We start from the raw sequence: 20,196 nt of genomic DNA, 5'->3' as shown, positions 1-20,196 counted from the left end.
CATCAAATGTTGAAACAAAAAATCACGTTTGATGAGGTCTTGGGTCTGTTATTCACATATCTGATTCTGAAGTATGTCTGCCTTTTGGAGATTATATGATCGATCGTAATTGACAGTGATCTGGGTGCGTCTGTGAAGGTGCGTCTTTTGAGTGAACGACAGTGTTTTCTAAGCGGCTACCATGCTTCGACCCTCTGCCCAACATAAATGGAGGTGCCAGTGGTAATTGAGATGATGGTGTCCTGGACCCCGTACAGAGAGCTGAAAAACTACAAAGTCACTTGACAAGGCACTGATTTGACCAGGCTACTTCATTGTATACAAAAGCTTTGTGTTAGTAGCCTAGTAGGTGTAGGCATAGTTTACTGTTGTTGATTTACATTTTACTGTTTTGCTGTTAATTTCTTATGTAGGGGAAAGGACAAAAAAAGGAAAGTAAAACTGCTCAAATATGTTCAACATTCAGTATTTACTGAGAGATGCATAATTCGAGGTAGTTGTCATCCAGACATCATATGCTGATTAGATAGGTAGGCTATACAGTATTTACGCCTTCGTTAACCACAGACTTGTGGGGGGGGGGGGGGGGGGGTTAGGGGGGGCGGGGGAAGTTAAAATAGTGGTGAGCACTTTTTAAAGAATGGCAGTTAAGTAGCTCATAGCCCAATATTCTGGGATTTCAGTCTTGAAACCCTCACTAGAATCAATACAGTGCTGAAGGCAAGAGGGAGGATGGAATGGTTGATGGAATCTAAAGGCTGCACTGAGGTCAAGGAGGATAAGGATGGTAAGGAAGTTGTAGTCAGTAAAGAAGAGGACGTTGTTGGTGACTTCAAAAGGGCAGTTTCAGTATGGTGTAAGGAACGGAAGGCAGATTGGAATGGTTTGTAGAGGTTACTGGGTTTGGAGGTGGGCAGTAGCAGCTCACTGAAGGACTTTTATCAAAAATCAAGAGGTCTGAGATGAGCCGGTAGTTGTTGGGGATGTCAGGGTCAAGTATGATATTTTTCAGTATGAGGTGACAGCAGCAGGCTAAAGGGGATAGGGTACAAAGCTAGTGGACAGAGATTAGTTGATTATGTTAATGAGTGGGTACATGCTCGTACTGTATTGTTATCTTTTTATCCTATGTAAGTTTCTCTTTAGGATAACCAAATAACGGAACTAAACTGAGCAGGATAGTGAGGATAGGCAGACCCTGATGAGAAATGTGGGGATCAGGTCAAAGGGAAAGGTTTAGGGCTTTGTGCTGATCACTATAGGAAATTAGTAGGGGTGGGTGCAATTCATCGATTTGGCGATGCATCGCGATGCGGCACGTGACGATTTGGCATTGATTAATTAATGTCGATGCTTAAAATAAATAAATAAATTAAATTAAATTCACTTTGATGTATTGCCGCAAGACCGGAACAAAAAACATGTAACCAGAACCTTAACGCGCGTGTTTGAGTGGGACCACAACAAACAGAGCACTTCACACTAACCTACTGCTGCTGTGAATACTGGGCTAAACCAATCATAAATGTACTGATTCTAAGACGTTCTCATCGAATAAGCCAATGAGAGGCAGGAATGCATAGCAACCGTTTCCATGAAAGAAAACAAATGTACTTCGCGAGTGGCAGAAACTTGTTGGCTAGCTAGTTGTGGATTGTACATGGCCATGGTAGTTCAAAACCATACAAGTAGCTGCAACTTCATGATCATGTGCACTTTTAATCAACAGTCAGTGACCATGTGCATGTCAAAACATGAGACTAATGAAAAAAGTTTAAACCAAGCTAACGTTCATCTCGTTCAGCATTTCTCCTCGTTCGTAGCTTGCTGCTGTCGTTTGTAAGCTCACTACCTTGCGGCAGGCAAGGTGCAGGTCTCTCGTTCAGTCAGTCACTCGTTCTTGCCTTGTTGGCTGTACAGCAGAGGTTCTTTTTATGGCTCTGTAGCCTAAATTGGGTCTTGAAACCGTTTTATTGGTATAATCTTTCTGCCCAGCCTTTAAACATGCTTGTCGGAATATTGGATCCTTGTTTATTTATGAATGAACACGTTTTCTTAAATAAATTATCTAGTGATGCTCCGATCGATCGGCCGCCGATCATGATCGGCCGATATTGGCTAAAAATGGCTTGATCGGTGAAGCTCAAAAGCGCCGATCAAAAAAGCCGATCATGTGACCTACTGTAAATTACTTGCGTGACATTTTTTCACCTGCAGGCGCAGCGCACAGGCACACAACAGCCTAGAGTAGAGAGGAGCTTGCAGTGGCAAACATGAGTAGGCTAAAGGTTCAGTGTAAAATTAACCATATGCAATGTATGTCGTGCTGAAATCCCTCGAGGTGGAAGCCACCAAAGACGTTTTAACACCACTGACGGACAACTGAATATGTCGGGTATGAGAAACTAAACCAGCCAACTTCCCCATCCTTCAATCAGCCGAATGTAGGCCTACTAACGATAGGGATGATAAGATGGAAAGGCATTACGTTCAGAATTAATTTGCCTCCTCGAACAACCTCTATTTCGTTGTGGAGGATAAAGCCCAGTTACGATTTTGCAAATATCTGTAGCCTAAAAGATTTTTGAAAGACAGTCAGACTCTCACATCTAAAGACAAATCATAGAGTTTTAAGTCACAAACTAGTCACAGACTATGCAGACATGCGATAATATCAGACATGTTTGATATTGTTGTAACGGCAGAATTAGAAAAAGACTCCGACTGGCTTACAACCGCTAATTAACACCTTACATTAAACGAGTACACGGGAGCGCGCCGCACCATGATTTCTGTCCCGACTTTGGATATTTATTCATCGACTGTGAAAACATGGCAATATCGCGCAATGTAAGTCGGCCCTAATCTGCCTTGATCCACGATATTACCCCGCAGGCATAAAATACTAGCCTAATGTGTATCTCCCCGCGTTACCAAACAGTGTAGCCTACATTGACAAGCTGAAGAATAGGCATATTAGCTTCCCAAGCGCAGACGCCTGTCCAATGTCCCTGCTAGCTTAACAGCGCACTTTATTGACTCAAACTGGTGGCATTTAACGGCATGTTTCAGTCATGGGGGATTCCAAGATAAAAAAGACTTGCAATTTATTGCTTACAGTAGCTTACATTATTTCTTTTTTGGGGGATTTGGAACAGAGAAAAGGCCATAGTTTTGCACTTTGAGGCAGTAGGTTTTGATGTAACACGTTTTTCATTTAATGTAGTCAGTCTATTTAGAAGCTATACTTTTCAAGTAGCCTAGGCAATGTAATTTGGTCCCATCCCATTTAGGTGATCTGTGTGTTGGTCTGCCTGACCCCCTCCTTGTATGAAATCATTTTATGTCTCGCTGCATATTTGGAAAAGATGGCCAAAGTTATTTCATTTTCTAAATACAAATCGATAAATGGTGGTTCTTCAACATCTTGACTAGCCTATAGGCCTACTGTCTTTTATGCCACTTACATTAATTCATAGATAGTTTAATTTCTACAAATGATGCAAACTCTGCTAGACTATTGTTAAAAGACTCTCATTCCCCTGCCATTCTGTGATCGGCAGTGATCGGCAATCGGCCGATCATGATTTTGATGATCGGTAATCGGTGATCGGCCCCAAAAATGCTGATCGGAGCATCTCTAAAATTATCTGATCTAGCCATAGTCTAGTACTCTATCCAGCCAACCTTCAATATGCCAATTTAATGTCAAGGCGAATGTTAACATAACGGTCATAAAATAAAATATTTCAAATGTTCAAAAAACCTTGTTATTTAGTTATAGAGTAGTTATAGAGGAACCGAGTTATAATTGATAGGCTAGTTATTTACAAATGTAGCAACAGATGAAGACAAAATCAATCTTAATATAGAAAAATGCATTAAAAATAGCAATAATCGAAGAATCGTGGCACCAATAATCGAATCGAATCGACAATCATTATAATCGCAGAATCGAAGAATCGAAAATCCCATAATCGAAATCGAATCGAATCGTTAGGTACCCATGTTGGAGCACCCCTAGAAATTAGTGGTATTCAATGATTCCGGTGAATGAAGAGACTGTGTGGGTTGGAAGTGGGGAGCGGTTGAGGTGTGATTGAGGTCTGCGAGTGATGGTTGAGGTGCAGAGGGCCACTTAATCATGAATATTGTCGATCCTGGTTCTAGTGAAGGAAAGGAAGAAGTTACACTTGAAGGTGCTGAATGTCTTGGGGTTGTTGGAGAGTGGGAAGAGTGGTGGAAGGAGCAAGCAACGTTAAGAGCCTCTCTTTACTGTTACTTGTTGATTTTGAAGGGATCCAGGTGAACAGTGAGACTGGTTTTTATTGGCGAGTCATTCCAGTTGTCGGAATTTGGCTTTGAGGAGGCAGAAGTTGATCAGTGTACCAGGGGTCGGACTATGTGAAGGAAATCAATTTCGTTCATAAAAAGGTACACTATGCAAGATTTTCACCTTAATGTAACCTTTACGAAGCCAATTTGATGGTAAACAAACTTGCTGCTAACAAGAGAATAATCCATACAACTTCAAGAACAGCGCCCTGAATCATCTTGCAAGAATTGTGAAATCTCGGAATTACCTGGTTTTTGCTTGTTGCAAATCCTTCGCCTCCACAATGAAAGCATTTTCATTGTGAACAGGGGAAACAAGTCGCAAGAAGTAGGCTATTTACAATGGCAGAGTAAAATAGGTATTGCGAATCTAGGGGGGAGTTCTTCGGTCAAAATGTGTTGCGCCTTGAAGGACCTTGGTCCGAAGCGTTGTGCTAACGTTTGGGAGCTTCTATCAGTGTGCGGACTTTTTTCATTTCTTTTCACTTATTTTTGGTCCAGCATCTGTACTACTGAGATTCACGCATTCTCTTGCTTTTGGAGCTCTACAGTCGCCAAAAATATCTGAACCTGCATAGTATACCATTTAAGGATGCAAGGGTATTGAACCAAGAGGGGAGTGCATCATTGTAAGCGTTGACCAGGAAAGTGAGAAAAGTGTTAACAATGGTGGCAGCCAAGATGGGGAGAGAGGGTTGATGAACTTGAGGTTGAATGAATCTCCTGAATCTCATGATGCATATATTTGGAAAGGGTTAGGGTTAGATTTCAGTGTTCATGGTGATAACCAGGTAGTTGGAGATGGTGATGTCGTTGTGGGTAAGATTGTTGATGGTGATGCCCAGAGGTGCAGTCTAGATCCAGTGTGTCCTTTTCTCTGGGTGGGGAAATCAATGTGTTGGGTGATGATGTAGGTTCACAGAGTTCTGTAGTGGTTTTGGAGACCATGGAGTTGACGTGGAAGGTGAAGTCGCGATATGGAGTTGGGTTGCAAATTAAGTGTCTATGGGTTTGAAAGGTAGCGTATTGAAAAAAATAGGTACTCAAATAAAGTTAAGAGCTAAGATGGCTTTTATATTGGTTTTAATAATAGATTATTTGTGTACTTTTACGATATGACTGCCAAGCCCCTCCGGCAGTGGTTAGGTAGTTTTTAATGTGTTCAAAGTTAGGACGGTGCATAAATGGTAACAAATGCCAATTTAAGATTGGCATGGGGTACTTTCCATAAGATAATCTCTCAATGAAAATCAAACCAGCTATTAGGCTAACTGAAATAAAACCATGCCAATCTCTAAAAATAAAAATCTGCCTGCCTCTACTAGAATTTAACATATGGGTGTACTCACTTTTGCCCCCTGTATTTTAAGGAAGAACATTCATTTATTTGCAGTATATTATTAATTCAAAAAGAAAATGGTGTCCTTTAAGGTTGGGCTTTTCCTCATTTTTAAAATGAAGGAATTACATTTCCAAAAAATCATTTCTTTTTTTAGTCCTCTTCTTAGTCAACTTTTTGTAAACAAATGGAAAACAGACTCACCTCCTGGTCTCCATAACAAAATGTCAAGATGACTTAAAGGTTGGGTACGGGATTCGCAAAACGGACGGCAGAGTTTGAACATATACAACCTCAAGTCCCGCCCTCCATGCACGAGCGACAATTCAAATGCGCAGCGCGAGAGCTAAATGAAATGCCAGCCTGGCGTCTACAGCACTATGAGCTCTAGTCTCCATACAATCAATCACTCACATCAACTTCCCCAATTACATTCTTTATTCACCTCCAAAGGGTTGTAGTACGTATGGTTCAGTAGCCATAGGTGTGTATATTTGAACCGAATCTGGTTTGTTCTTACCAGGGCGATTATCTCCTGAAATATCCGAGTTTAGTGCTGGCCCGTTGGTTCGCCTATTCCACTGTAGCTCCAAGCTGTTAAGTTTCGATTTCATGTTTACAATACTCTTCGTGTCACGGTAAAATGTAATTTTTGCTACATAGCTTATTTATTGCGTGGGTGATTGAGTTTCCGTAGGTATCCGCTGCCTTAGTTTGTATAGAAATGAAGTGACACATACAACAAGAGGGGAACATGGACGTGCAGCAGCAGGCAGTTGGTTTTGTTTCAGCACTGACTCGCGGTCACCAGCTTTCGAAAGGGTCGCGCGCGGTGGGGAGGGGAGGAAGAGGAAGACGAGATTGACGAACGAGCTGTGAAATGATGGTATGGGGTGAGGAATACTATTGGCTGGAGTTTTTCGAGCCCTGCCCGTTCCGCAGATGATTGACGTGTTTAATTTCCATTTCAGTGCTTCCAACTTAGTGGCTATAAGTGGGTTAGGAATAGGATTTCAAGTGATTTTGCAAAAATGGCCAACAAAGCTAATTCCATACCCTACCTTTAAGATACCAGGTTCATGATTCAATCACTTTCCAGGATTTTTTCGAATTACGCTAATAAGGACCATGCTTCAATCAAATGGGCTATGTTATATGTGCTTGTGACAAAATGGGGCACTTGACTTCACTTTAGAATGTAAGTGTTTAGTAATATTAATAATGCATGCTGGCTTAGCAAAAGGGTGCCTTCTAAAGCATTCCTCTCCCGTAACAGATCAATGTTTTTTTTTTTTTGGGGGGGGGGGGGGGGGGGGGGTCACTAAAAAAATATTTGAATCCTCTACAATAGGCAACCTTTAAATAGAAAAAGTGACACAGCAGATCTTATATATTCACATACATCATCACCCTTCATATAACCTTTTCAGTTACATATTATAAAAATAGAGCAATTCATTCTGACAGCTCTAGTGCCACACTGACATTAACTCGGTCACTGAGCTTCAACCCCACAGCACTTAGTTGTGGTAACAGTTCTTCTCTTTTCTTTTTCCCCCTCTCTCTCATAGAGCAGCTCCACTCCCAGCAAGAGTGCCAATCCTTGTCACTATGAACTATGGCTCGCACCAGACCGGGACCCGTGGTTGTGTCGACAAATGCAATGTGGCTTTTGGGGAGAGTCTAGGGTAGGCTAGCGATGGAGTGGGAGCGGAGCAGGGACGGGCTTGGGGGAAGTGGAGGTACACTGAGGACAGGCCCCAGGTCAATGGGATGCCGGGGTTTTGGGAGTGGAGCGTCGTCAATGGCAAATATAGAATCCCCCGGCATTCTTGCGGTGGGACCCACGGGTCTCGCACTGTTCCGTTTATTCTTGACGACTCGCCACAGGATGAGAGCGAACGTCCGCAGGCCTGCTGAGAGCCATAACCCCCCTCCACACACACACACACACACACACACACACACACAACCATAAGTTGGCTCAAACCCCTCTCCAAACTCCCCAACTGCACCCCTGCCCCACCCCCTGCTGAAAGAGAGTTAAGACTTTTGGGAAGTCATTTAAATGGTCACCCCTGTTGGAGTTGGCCCCACCCACAGCAAAATGACACTCAGTTCACCCAGAAGTCATGAGAAAAAGGCCTGGAGATGGTGGCGGGCGGCGTGCACTGCGGGAACTTACGTTGTGCTTCTCAGCCAGATAGTCAAAGAGCATACGCCCATCCCTGGAAGAGAGTGAGAGTAGTTTGTGGTTAGTTAGGTCGGCCTGAGGTTGGTGGGCTGCTGGATTCTTTTGATTGTGCATTTTTTTCCCTAATTTGGGCTCAGACTGCCTTGCTTGTGTTTTCAGGAAGACTTGCAGAACAAGCCATTTAAAAAAGAAAAAAAAAAAGTTTTAAGCAAAAGTTATCAAAGCTGACGGGAACAGTGCTATCAAGCCAACAGTCATCAATCACAACAATCAACAGGCCAAAAATAGACCAACTCATAACATGTCACAAGCCCGTGGGCAGCGTATGCTACCAATCAGATGTTCCCCCTGACTATGAATGACTAGGTACACAAGGCTGGTTGCAAATGCACACCACCATCAGGCTCCCACAGCCTTGCATCCCGTCACATGTGGCCAGACTCTAATGAGAAAGCAAATGTCTTCCCCACACCTCAGGCAAATGAAGAGGTCGACCGTTTACTCCATCTGCGGCCATAGGATTCAAAGGCTGTTTATAAAGGCGAGCTCAAACGCTGCGCGCCTGCACCATTATACTGTCATACAGCACATGGTGCCCCTTTTTGGGGAGAAGCGGGGAAGGGGGACTGATCTTCCTTAATGGCTGTGGAAGATGGATAAACAAGATTTACCTCCGCTCCCACTCTGCTTATAAAGCCCCTCCTATTTCCTCCCTCTCCTCCTCCCTCTTCTGTGTGTGTCTGACTTGATGTGTAACATTTCAGAGAGTGTGTGCCTGTGTGTGTGTGTGTGTGTGTGTGTAAGTAACAAAGCAGGCTAAAAGGAGCCAGGTTTACTACACTCTTGACTGCCATGTATGTGCTTCACTCACTCACACAACAGTCCAGCCCACTGGCGAACTGACCAGATCGGTTGCATCATCTTGATCAATCCATCAAGTTAACTTTCCCATTCAACAAAGGAGACATACCTTGTCAGTCCTATGCATGTTGCCCAATGCTAAAGAAGTGCTGATTATGCATCAAATAGGCTACATAGTTATGGTTATGGTTATGGTTATGGTTATTTAGCAGACGCCTTTGTCCATAGTATAATACAAGTGAATGCCAAGGTTATCCGGAATCAGTATACACCATAATGTGACTAATTAAACCACATTGCCTTGAAATATAACACACAGCCGTGTCACAGTTGACCCAAGAACTAACACGCACTGCTTTTCCAAAGCCTTTCCAACTGGTAGCCTGATATTTTCTTATGGACTACTATGACAGCACACCAAGCAAAAGTGATATCAAGATACTGCAACCACTCGGAATAGGACTTTAGTGGAAAACATTGGGACCAACATAACAGAAAAAAAAATAAATCTAAAATTAAACTCAAAATCAATCTTAGGCATAGATTAGGCATTAAGCACAACTCTAGTCTCGGCTTGATGGCCTGTTGGCAAATACCAGTGCTGAGCAAGAAGTTCATGTTACACTAAACAACTCACAAAAAAGCAAAACAGAACCCTCCACATAAACCATTATCCTGTAAAATTGCCCTGCTATCCCTTGTGGATCGGAATAGATTCAAGTGTTTAACCTCCCCCTGCCATTTCAGGCTTCCAACAATCCCCACTGCACATCTACATCAGATCTCTGCCACAATACCAAGAGTAACTTTAGCAGATAATCAGACATTGCTCTTGACTTTAGATTGGAAACTGAGAGGATTACCATGACCTGCCATGAGTTTTGCATTGTCTTACAAATCCTGAGCTATCAAATATGAATCCCTGAGTAATAGGAAAAAGACAGAGCTGTGTAGCCTCCATGTCTGACATTTTACTTAAGCTACAAGTTGACTAGAAAATTGAACAACAATAACTCGCATGGCAAACGGTCTAATCCAATCGAAAACCTCACATTTCATGGGCTCACTAATCAGAACAATACCACTGCAGAAAGTAAAGAAATAAAGTAAGTAGGTTTTCACCCCAATGTTAAAATCCCCCAATTGGTTCATGGATCCATAGTATTTTAAAAAAGGAAGTGTCTTTGATGAAATGATTAGTGTTCGTCCAAGAGACCAAGCAGAGGATAAAAACCAAACTATTTTAATTATGGCAAAGTCAGCACCAAAAAATGAACTTAATAGCATTTACCACAGGGGTCTAATAGCCCTCCCTGCGTTCACATGCTGACTTTGCTGAGGGAGTCTGTAAAGCCGCTCACTGGGGCTAATTCTTGTAACATGCACCAGTGCTTTGATTGCATATTCCCAGTGAGATTCAGCCATCACCACTTCAATTAAATGCCCCTTAAGCCTCATTCAGCTGGAAACGTAGCCAGAAATGTTTTTGTTTTTGCTTTTGTATTTCTGTGTCTGTGTGTGTGTGTGTGTGTGTGTGTGTGTGTGTGTGTGTGTGTGTGTGTGTGTGTGTGTGAGTAAAACAGTTCTTAAACTCTGCTTGAACGATGAAACTGAACAGCAACAAATGTTTTCCAATAACTTTAAGACACACAAGTCCAGTTTGAATAAACACATCAATATTGACATGGACAGCTCAAACAAAAGTTCACTTCAGCTCACAATTACATCAACTAATCTTAACAAAAAATACATCCACTACTACTACTTGGGGCGGAGTGGATAAGGAGCTGGGCAGAATGCAGTAGCCTGACAAGTTGTGGGTTTAATTCCCAGCTTCCACTGTTGTGCCCTTGAGCAGGGCACTTAACTCCGAGCTACTCTGGGGAGATTGGCTGTTACAATATAATTGGCATAAGTCGATTGGATAAAAGTGATGAACGACTTAATGTACATTTAAATGTTTACAATAATATTACCTTCAAAGAGATGAATAAGAAAAAAAAAAATAACTCACCTTGTTGACTGCATCTGTCTAGTAGTCTCTGGGTCCTCAAACATTTTGACAATGGGCTCAGTCTCTGACTGCAACTGTTTTAGCTGAGCCACGACTGTAGTCCTTTTCTCCCTCAGCGCTAAAAACACACACAAGGATGCACTGGAGTGATGTAAAAATGCAAGATATACTGCAGGTAAGTAAACAAGTGAGGTGTTTGAGATGTGTGGCGCTAGCAGATTTAAAAAAAAGTTTTAACACAGGTGGGTAAGGGTCCACACACACACACACACACACACACACACACACACACACACACACACACACTTCAGCAGGCAAGAATGACAATACTCTGAGTACTAACTTTGAGGGATTTCCTTGTCAGCGTACAGGTTTTTGTATACATCCATGGCAAAATCCACCATGTTTGTATCACTAAGAAGCTCCAGTTTTCCTTGAAGAAGTTCTTTTTCATTGTAAATCTGAAAGATATGTTGCATGCATCACGTTGCAAAATGATGCGAAGGTTTTAATATCAACACAGGTGAGATTAAACATAGCCACACTACAAAAACCCTGGGGTGGGAAGGTATTTTGTCCAAAGCACAAAACCTAGCTATGCTTAATAGCATGTTATCATGAAAAATGACAAAGACAAAAACAATAACGTGTCAGCAACGTATAACAGCTGACAGCTTGGAAAGCTAGCTTGATGAACCACTAGCTAGCGCACTGCTAAGAGCAATGTCATGCGTACATGTAAAACTGAGCAATCCAGCTAAACTGAAGTACCATATATGACTTCATGCAACTTGCACTTATGCAGTGGTGAATTGACATTCATAAGCACATTGGAGTGTACGCTACCATTAACAAATGTCACACTAATTAGCTTCCTATGTTTCGGCTAACTAGGCTAAAACAGCAGCTGCAGGATTACAGACCGTCACGTGTCTTGAAATACTAGCAAGCAAGACCAAATACGATATTCGAAAAGCGTATTGTTTCGTGTAATAAAAAAATATATTTTACCTCTTTTACAGACAGAAATTCCAGCAAGGGGAAAACCAGATGTCTGTCCAAGAAGTGGGCAATTCTCGTGGTCAAGTCGTAATCAGCCATGTTGGATGCTGTTGGGGGACGGTCCTAAAAGCGCACGAAGTAGTCTACTACTGTAGGAAGTGACATAACAACGTTAGGCTTAGCGCGTTGCCCGAACTGTTTAGTGGTTCCTTTCCTTTCTCATCGGTATTAATACGAGCTGAATTTATATGAATAATTAGAGCCATAGGCTATTTCTACATTAACCATACATGTTTTTCGCCCTTATTTACAGTAGCCTAGGCTAGACACATTGTTACACTGGCTGTGACACGATACAATTGCGACCTATCAGGATACAAAATGGCACTTTGTCAACTTTTCTTAAATATTAAAAAAAAAAACAGGCTGGGGGTTAGGCCTATAGCTCTGTGAACCTTTCCCTTAGGCCTCTATAATTACAGTGTAGGCCTATAGCTGATACAATGAAATATTTCATGCTTAAAGGGGAATTCCTATGCCAAGTGAACTTGTTGAATTGTTAAACATTGGGTCTCTTCCAGAACCCACTGAAATGTCTCCAGTCGACAAGTATCAGATAGAGTTCATATAGCCCAAAGTGCATGATCTCTCTTTGGAACACTAGCTGTTCTGCTACCCACAGCAAAGCTAAATAAGACGGAGACAATTGTACAATACAAATTGACTGAGTTTAAAGAAATAATCACATATTTCCTTTCAATTATCATAATAGGAATCTGGAAACGTGATACTCGTGTATGACGGTCGGTTATGCTGTTGACTTCCTTACTAACAAAAGAGGCCTCAGTTTTATTCCTCGTCCCACAGCTGTGTCATAAAGACGCCCATATGTCAGCCATACATTACACACAGTGAAGAGCCAATATCAGCTACTCAATGGTCCATCTCTAATAGATTCCACTATATAGTAGGCTACCCTGTACGCTTGACAACCACATTGCGCTGCCTTATAGCCCCAAAACAATTTAGCCCTTGTTACAACAGTTTGACGGCAGGTAGAAATGAGTCATAAACGCATAGTATACGCATCACGGCCAATTCTGTTTTACTGGGTGCTTTTGATACAGCCAGCTGTGGCTTGATGTTAGCAGGCTTTCAAACTGTTAAAATAAAGGAGTGTGTGTGTTTGTGTGTGTGTGTCTGTGTCTGTGTGTGTGCGTGTGAGAGAGAGAGAGAGAGAGAGAGAGAGAGAGAATTCAACCAAGATGGGTTTTTTTACGTGTGTTGTAGGATACATATGATTGCAGACATGGTGCTTCAACAGTGAAATATTAATTATGTTTTTGTTTCATTAATTGGCACAGGCACAGCCACATCCTGAAACCTTATACTCCGATGAGCAGCATGACGTCTTGTTGTTTTTGTGTGCAGAGCTGGGCCTGACACATGTTTGAACTTCTCTGTCCTTTCTGAATTTTTTCATGATTTATATTATTTGTGTACAGTGTAGCCTGGATAATACTGTAGACTGATTCTCAGTTGAGAATATGGAAATCATTGGTTCACCTCCGATGAAATTAAGCTTAAACTGGTACATTAAACTCTACTGAATTCTTCCCGATGTATGGTAAACACTGTACCTTCCTCATAAACAAGTTTACCCTGATTCAAAGAAAGTGCATATCTGTGTTGTTTGAAACTGACAGCGCAGCCATGGGTTGTGAGTGACAACTATCCTCCTCTATCATTGTACAAACCCTGCCCCATACCAGATATACAGTAAGTGGTTGTGATTGACCAGTTTGATAAGACAACAAATCACATATCTACAATGTTCAAATGTAAATACAGGTATTGTTTTGCTGTGACAGGAACATTTTCTCATTGCCTCACAGAATCTGGACTGCTACCCATTCAGTTGGCACTTACTCAACTTGGGAATCTGTCCATGAAAATGCTTGTGAAATTATTATTCATGGCTTAATGTGAGGAAATTACCAGCTATTTTCAAATGGGCTGGTTTCACCGTGAAGGGATACTTTGTAGTATTATAAGTACTTTTACATGATGGAAGTAAAGCTTTTTTTCTTTTCTTTATCGTCATCCTCAACGTCCTGCATGCTTGATAAAGACCATGTGTGCATTATTGAAGGTGCCGTAGATTTGATGAAAGAGTTAAACATTGATATGACTCCTTTTGCCATTCTTTGGATCATGTACAGTAATTTAATTATGGAATGGAGATGAATATTTCTCTTTACCAGTAACACTCTAGCCCACCATAGATGCACTGGGCATGTACATTGGTATTCATTGTAAAAAGTACAGTATAAGCACATTCATATTTGATAAAGTCTAGCATGTAAGTTTTATTTTCTCTTTAAAAAAAAATATGCCTTTGGCAGCTCCAGCTGGAAAGTCCAGCTTTGTTAAAAATGTATCCAATAAAGGCACAGCACGGTTAAATACCACAAGCTTAATTGTAATGGACATAGAATCTTGTATTTGCAAAGAAAAATTATTCAGAGGCAAGATTACTCTGGTTTCTCCTGTTTCAACCAGCCAATCATTCTAATGAAGGCTCCCTTAGGAGCAGAGTACAGGAAAATCCAAGCAAGTGGAATAGACTATCATCTAAACACAAAATCCCATTTTGCTGGAGGGGAACCGAGGCAAAAATGTACTTTCCAATTTTCATATTTCATCCTCTATCATGTTTGAAATACCGTACTCTGTGAACAGCTCTTGAGTCATTTTATTCTGGTTGGAATGTGTCTCGGAGTAAATTGGGCTCAGAATGTTTGTTTCATGATATGCAGGATACATTTTCAAAGGACACCTTTTTTATTATTTTTAAAATTATTATTAAAACCAGCAATCATAACAAGGGTCTAAGTGACTGACTATATGGTGTGTCAGACATTTCAAGTCTCAAGTGTAGAAGTTTGTAGTTGAATTGTGGGATCTTTATGCCAGTAAGACGTAAACGTGGCCCACAGAAACACCCTCTGTTAATAATTCTCTCACAGGTCATTTCTTCTCAATCAGTCAGTAAAAAAAAGGAGAGGCTATGTTTAACAGTGAATCATACCTAATTGTGGCTTGGATACTAGGGGGAAACTGTGAGTGCTAAGATGATTAGCACATTGAAGTTCCACTGAGGGAAACACTACTGGGCCACAGTAAATGAGAGACCTGTCTGTGTTTCGTGCTCTCTTACCATACCGTCTAAACAGGGAGCATCAATCTTTTTTTTGTTTTGTTTTTATGCCAACATTAGTTGAATTTGTTCACAGAAGACGGGGAAAAAAAGGCAAATCAACATGTTCTCAAGATTTGACACAATTAATATTTTGTGAAAATATCAATTGGGTTCTTAAAGAAGTTCTGCTTATTTATGTATTGACATGGATGGTTGAAATGGTTGTGGTTGACAGGAAAATGTTAGCAGGAGGAGTTCTGATTGCCCCAGATGTTGTTGCTTTTTTAGTACTTTACTGTCTGGAAACTCTACTCTGTTGATGCTCCAGAATGCACAAAGTCCATGCTCACCCACATGCTTCCCCAAACTATCCCCACCAAGGAAAGTGGCAGGCAAAGCCACACTAATAATAACTTGTACAATTAAGTATTCCATTCCAAAACACACAGACACATGCTGTGCACGAACACATACAGTATGTGTGCAGACACACACACACATACACACATACACACACACACACACACACACACACACACACACACACACACCATATGTCAACATAACTTGTTTCTTTTCTTCTTTCTATATACAATACATACACACAAAACAATAGCAGACACAACATAAACATCAAGTAAAGGCTTTGAATGTGTCTAGATGAACAACAGTTGAGGCAAACACAACCACACACATGCGTTATACAACTATAGCCAGACAAACCATTCATCAACAACGACAGATGTCTGAAAACAAAAGTGAGCAATGCCATTTCCCAACTTATTTTATATGATATACTATCATTCTCTGGCTAGGTAACAAAAGAAGAGGTGATGGGGGAAGTGGTTTCTTCACAAACAAAAATTACTTCCTGGCACTGTGCCCTCTCACTTGGTATTACGGTGCCCTGCAGGCGCCAAAATAGCTGTGGGGAGCTATTGTTAAGCACTAAGTTGAGGAGCCCCCCTGCTGTTATTTATCCAACTGGATCTCTGTGTGGGAAAGGGTGGATGTCGGAACAACCATGTCTGTGCAATATTTCTGTACCTTTGTTGACTTGTGGTGCCAAGGCTCCCTTGTCTAGCGCAACCTGGGAGAGACTAAAGCAGCGTTTATGAGAGCACAACTTGGGTAAAGAAAGGAGGGGGTGGACGTTTGAAAAAAAAAAAAAGCAAACTAATTGAGGCGGATAAGTTTGTACAGGAGTGGAATCTTGTAAAACGTTCTTTGTTGCAATTATACCATTTTTGCTGCTCTAATTTCTAAATAAAACTCTACTTTGTTTCTGTTTGTGGGAATACCACGGCCTCACAGTCCTTACAAAAGTGATGAAGCTTTTCCTTTAATAGCTTTCCCAAAGCCCATCTATTCCATCATTCATTAAAAATAGCTATTTAACACTAATGGCAAGGAAGAAGTGCATGGACTGGTCAACCAAGGATTCTGAACTTTTCCCTCCTCTTCATTTCATTGTGGATTCTAGACGGGACAGCAGATACTGGCAGACACGGTGCTCTCCGGCTACTTGGTATTCCAATAAGTCCACAAACAAATCAATACCCTCTGAAGACGAACGCTTCAGTGCAAGATACTGCAAAGTCAAACATTGCTCTCTAAGCCAAATGAATTATTATGAATTTAAATGATGCTTTTAAACGTGGTCTGTTAGATATGCACCACCTCGCTCGTTGGCCACGTCAGGTTATAAATCACCAGCCCACCAGCGTCCTGATCCTGAGCCCAGTGCTGACATCAGCACTGTTGTATTTGATGGCATTGGACCTGGGTTATCGACAGAGCCAGGGGGCCAGAGCACAATGCAAACTCACAGAGCAACTCCTTTCCCCTCTTTGCATGTCCATTGAGAACATCTGCACAGCATATGTATCCGTGCGCTCAGTGGAGAAGCAAAGCACCGACACTTGGAGTGTTTTGGACTATCTGCGTGTCAGAGAGAGCACAAGAAACGGCGTGCCCTTTTTTTGTTTGTTTGTTTTTGTTTATTTGCTGTTGTCGCTGAGTGTTTGTTTTGTTGCTTTTTTATTTTCCATACTTTATGGCTTCAATTACTGCCATTTTTCTACCACATGCTGACAGATAAAAAATTGGAATCGTAAGGGGCAGCGTAATTAATCTAATTGATTGTTTAAAGTTCAGTTGAATTTCAGAAGATAGCATGTCCTTTCAAGGCATGCTTTTAAGTTATGCACCGAGTATCCTCCCCAACCAAAAGTGGATCATTGAAGCCCCCAAAGCTTCCCCGTTTCCAAACTTACCCCACATGATATGCATAGCTTTATTTCTCCCTGCAATTTTCTCAGAAAACATGACATTACAAAGAATGCACCAGAATTTCCAAATCTGTGGTCCTGGACATTCTTCCTGGAAGCGAAAGGTGAAATATGATAACTCTGGATCATGCTCTCTGAAAGGGATAGGGTTCTGATTATTCATCAGATGCCTAGTCTTTTAGAATAATTATGTCTTGTGCACATATTTATTTAAAAATGTCTTTCAAAACAATGACCCAAACCTGATTATAGAGGTGAGATATGAGAACTGATGTTCTTTTTTTGCACTGTAAGCCCAACATCTTGCAGATCCCCAGAGAGGCCGTACAGTAAGTGTTCCATGCTCCAAGCTGTAACAATAGCAAGGGGTCACAGGTCAGACCACCAGTGCTCTGGACACTGTAACTCCAGAGGTCTGTCAACAGCGTCTTATTTTTCAAGGGAACCAAACAGGGAATCTTAACGAAACACAGTTTTCCCAGTCGTCATTGATCTCTCCTGGACCGCCATGGTTTCAGAAGACACAACAAAAGTCTTCATTATTATACTGTGTTGTTTTAAATCATGCTGCCACACATGTTTTGTAAGGAAGATAGAGACAATACAAATTAAGAATTTGAATGAAGCCTTTTTGAGACCGCTAAGAAACAACTCTGTATTCCATAATTGCTTGAGGAAAAAAAAATGCTGACAAAGTTGAATGAAAATCTTAAATAAGTACCACCAATGAAGTGAATGACAAGTTCCATTGCTTCCACAAATATTGCCTGTGTCCAGTGCCTGTGGTCCATTCCATTTCAGGAAGTGTTTCACAAATCAAAATGACTCCAATTCAAGACTGGCACAGATCAACGGTGTCTAAAACCTAAAAATTATACATTTGCCACCGGAAAAGGTATTCAACTTGTCAGCTTTAATGAGGTGCCTGCATTCAGGTCTCTTACATCTTTTCAGCACATGCTATGGAATATTTGATGAAAATAAAAAGTAGAGCATATGTGAAAGGAATTATATGAAAACGAACATAGGTATGTAACACAAATAATAATTTGTGGATATAATAATGTAATGGCATGCACAACAACTCTCAATAAATAAATAAATGATGGATCATCATTGATGTTTTTTGCATATTCATAGCTTCAAATAATGAAAAAAATATATTAACTGACAGTTATCAAGTGTAACTTTATATAACTTAAGCGAAGCATCACAGAGTTCACTCTAATGCTGAGAATGTTATAGCATGCACAAGCACTCTGTTAAAACCCTTAATTGTCGAACTTGTCAGAGTGAACACATCTATACACACATACCGGCACAAGCAGCAAAGGCTTTTGAAAGTCGTCCTCGGCATGGTGTTGTTAAACCCCTTGTTTAAATTGAATTTAATGGGAAGGAACGGCAGCCATTACACCCAATCCAGCAAGACTGTGGCGCATGTGGAAAGACACTGGCCCCACTATGAGCAATCACACTATTACATGAGGTGTCAAGGGACCCATTGATCTTCAGTTTAGGCAACATCAATATAACACACGGTTGATATTGATGTTGCCTGAACTACAGACTACAGAGGGCTAGATATTATTCTTGGCATTTGGTCAGATTGTGTGTGTGTGTGTGTGTGTGTGTGTGTGTGTGTGTGTGTGTGTGTGTGTGTGTGTGTGTGTGTGTGTGTGTGTGTGTGTGTGTGTGTGTGTGTGTGTGTGTGTGTGTGTGTGTGTGTGTGTGTGTGTGTGTGTGTGTGTGTGTGTGTGTGTGTGTGTGTGTGTGTGTGTGTGTGTGTGTGTGAGTGTGTGTGTGAGTGAGTGTGAGAGAGAGTGTGAGTGTGAGTGTGAGTGTGAGTGTGAGTGTGAGTGTGAGTGTGAGTGTGAGTGTGAGTGTGAGTGTGAGTGTGAGTGTGAGTGTGAGTGTGAGTGTGCTCTTAAAAGTGTTCTTTGTGATATGTTGCCTTCCCAGACTTGTCTTTCGCAAGCTCAAAAGTGGTATGGGGGGACTTGCATTGAAGTCATCTGCGGAGAGTGATTTGTCTAAAGGCTAAAACGTGATTTGTCTGACTAGGTGAAATCCTGTCGGAGCATGGATCACAAACACATGGGTTTCTTTCAAACGAGGTGAAGGCTAACATTGTCGCAAATTGCTGCAGTCTTCATTTTCCATGTATCTAAAAGTGCGGGCGAATAAAAATGAGAGTTGGAAAGCACAGGAGCTGTTTAAAACCACAAAACACCTCACCCCCATCCCTCCCAAATTAGAGTCCATAACTGTTCATTTTGCTGATGTACGCCTTTGATTGACTCTGTCAGGAAACAAAATAAAACGGCTGTACTGTAGACTCTCTTTTTGGACTAAGCTTATGAGGGGAATATATGTCTTATCCACGTGTGCCATGTGTGAGGTTTACGGCAACGGCATGGAAACATACGTAAGCAGAAGTCAACGAGTACAATTTAGGTTTTCAGATGGTTGCTATTGATCTCTCCTCATCTTGACATTTGCCTGGGAGAGGTGTTCCAATGTAAACATTTAAAAGCATGTTTGAACTTTTCTCTTTCACGTTTTCTTAGCTTCCTCTTTATCCAGCTGCATCCTATGCAGAAAATAATAAAGAGCCGCTTTAAACCTGTGAGGGGAGAGGGGCCATTTGCCACCACACTCATCCATCCTCTGTCCTGCTGGCTCCAGTGGTCTGGTGTGCAGGGCAGGTTGGAGACGGCCCTGGCCTTTCGCGCTGTATCCTGGCAGGGAGGCAAATGTCCTTTAGCCTGCAGGACAACACTCGGCTGTTTTGTGTGGTCACAACACTGTTTAGGTTTCCAACAAAATCCCAACCACATATCAACTGACTGCCATCAGCAGCCTCGGAAATTACAATTCCATAGGTCACCGAGCCTTAATACTACACAAACTGCACATACCCTTATTGTGTATTTTTCTTGTAGCACTCAAAAGTGA

General features: G+C 41.5%; 1 protein-coding gene across 1 annotated transcript in view; it reads right to left on the bottom strand.

The window, feature by feature from the left end:
- The window catches only part of eif3ea (eukaryotic translation initiation factor 3, subunit E, a), a 54,722-nt gene extending 42,814 nt beyond the window's left edge, over positions 1-11,908 (bottom strand). The window contains exons 1-4 of the mRNA XM_062538375.1: positions 11,755-11,908; positions 11,087-11,204; positions 10,744-10,861; positions 7,860-7,902 (exon numbers count right to left, since the gene is read on the bottom strand). Of these exons, the coding sequence (XP_062394359.1) occupies positions 7,860-7,902; positions 10,744-10,861; positions 11,087-11,204; positions 11,755-11,844 (369 nt within the window). The 5' untranslated portion in view covers positions 11,845-11,908. The remainder of the gene's footprint in view (positions 1-7,859; positions 7,903-10,743; positions 10,862-11,086; positions 11,205-11,754) is intronic.
- Positions 11,909-20,196: the final 8,288 nt, after the last annotated feature.

This window comes from Sardina pilchardus, chromosome 6, assembly GCF_963854185.1.
Source record: "Sardina pilchardus chromosome 6, fSarPil1.1, whole genome shotgun sequence".
Classification (NCBI taxonomy): domain Eukaryota; kingdom Metazoa; phylum Chordata; class Actinopteri; order Clupeiformes; family Clupeidae; genus Sardina; species Sardina pilchardus.
The sequence above is the reverse complement of the archived record's forward strand: the minus strand, read 5'-3'. Positions and strand labels throughout refer to the sequence as shown.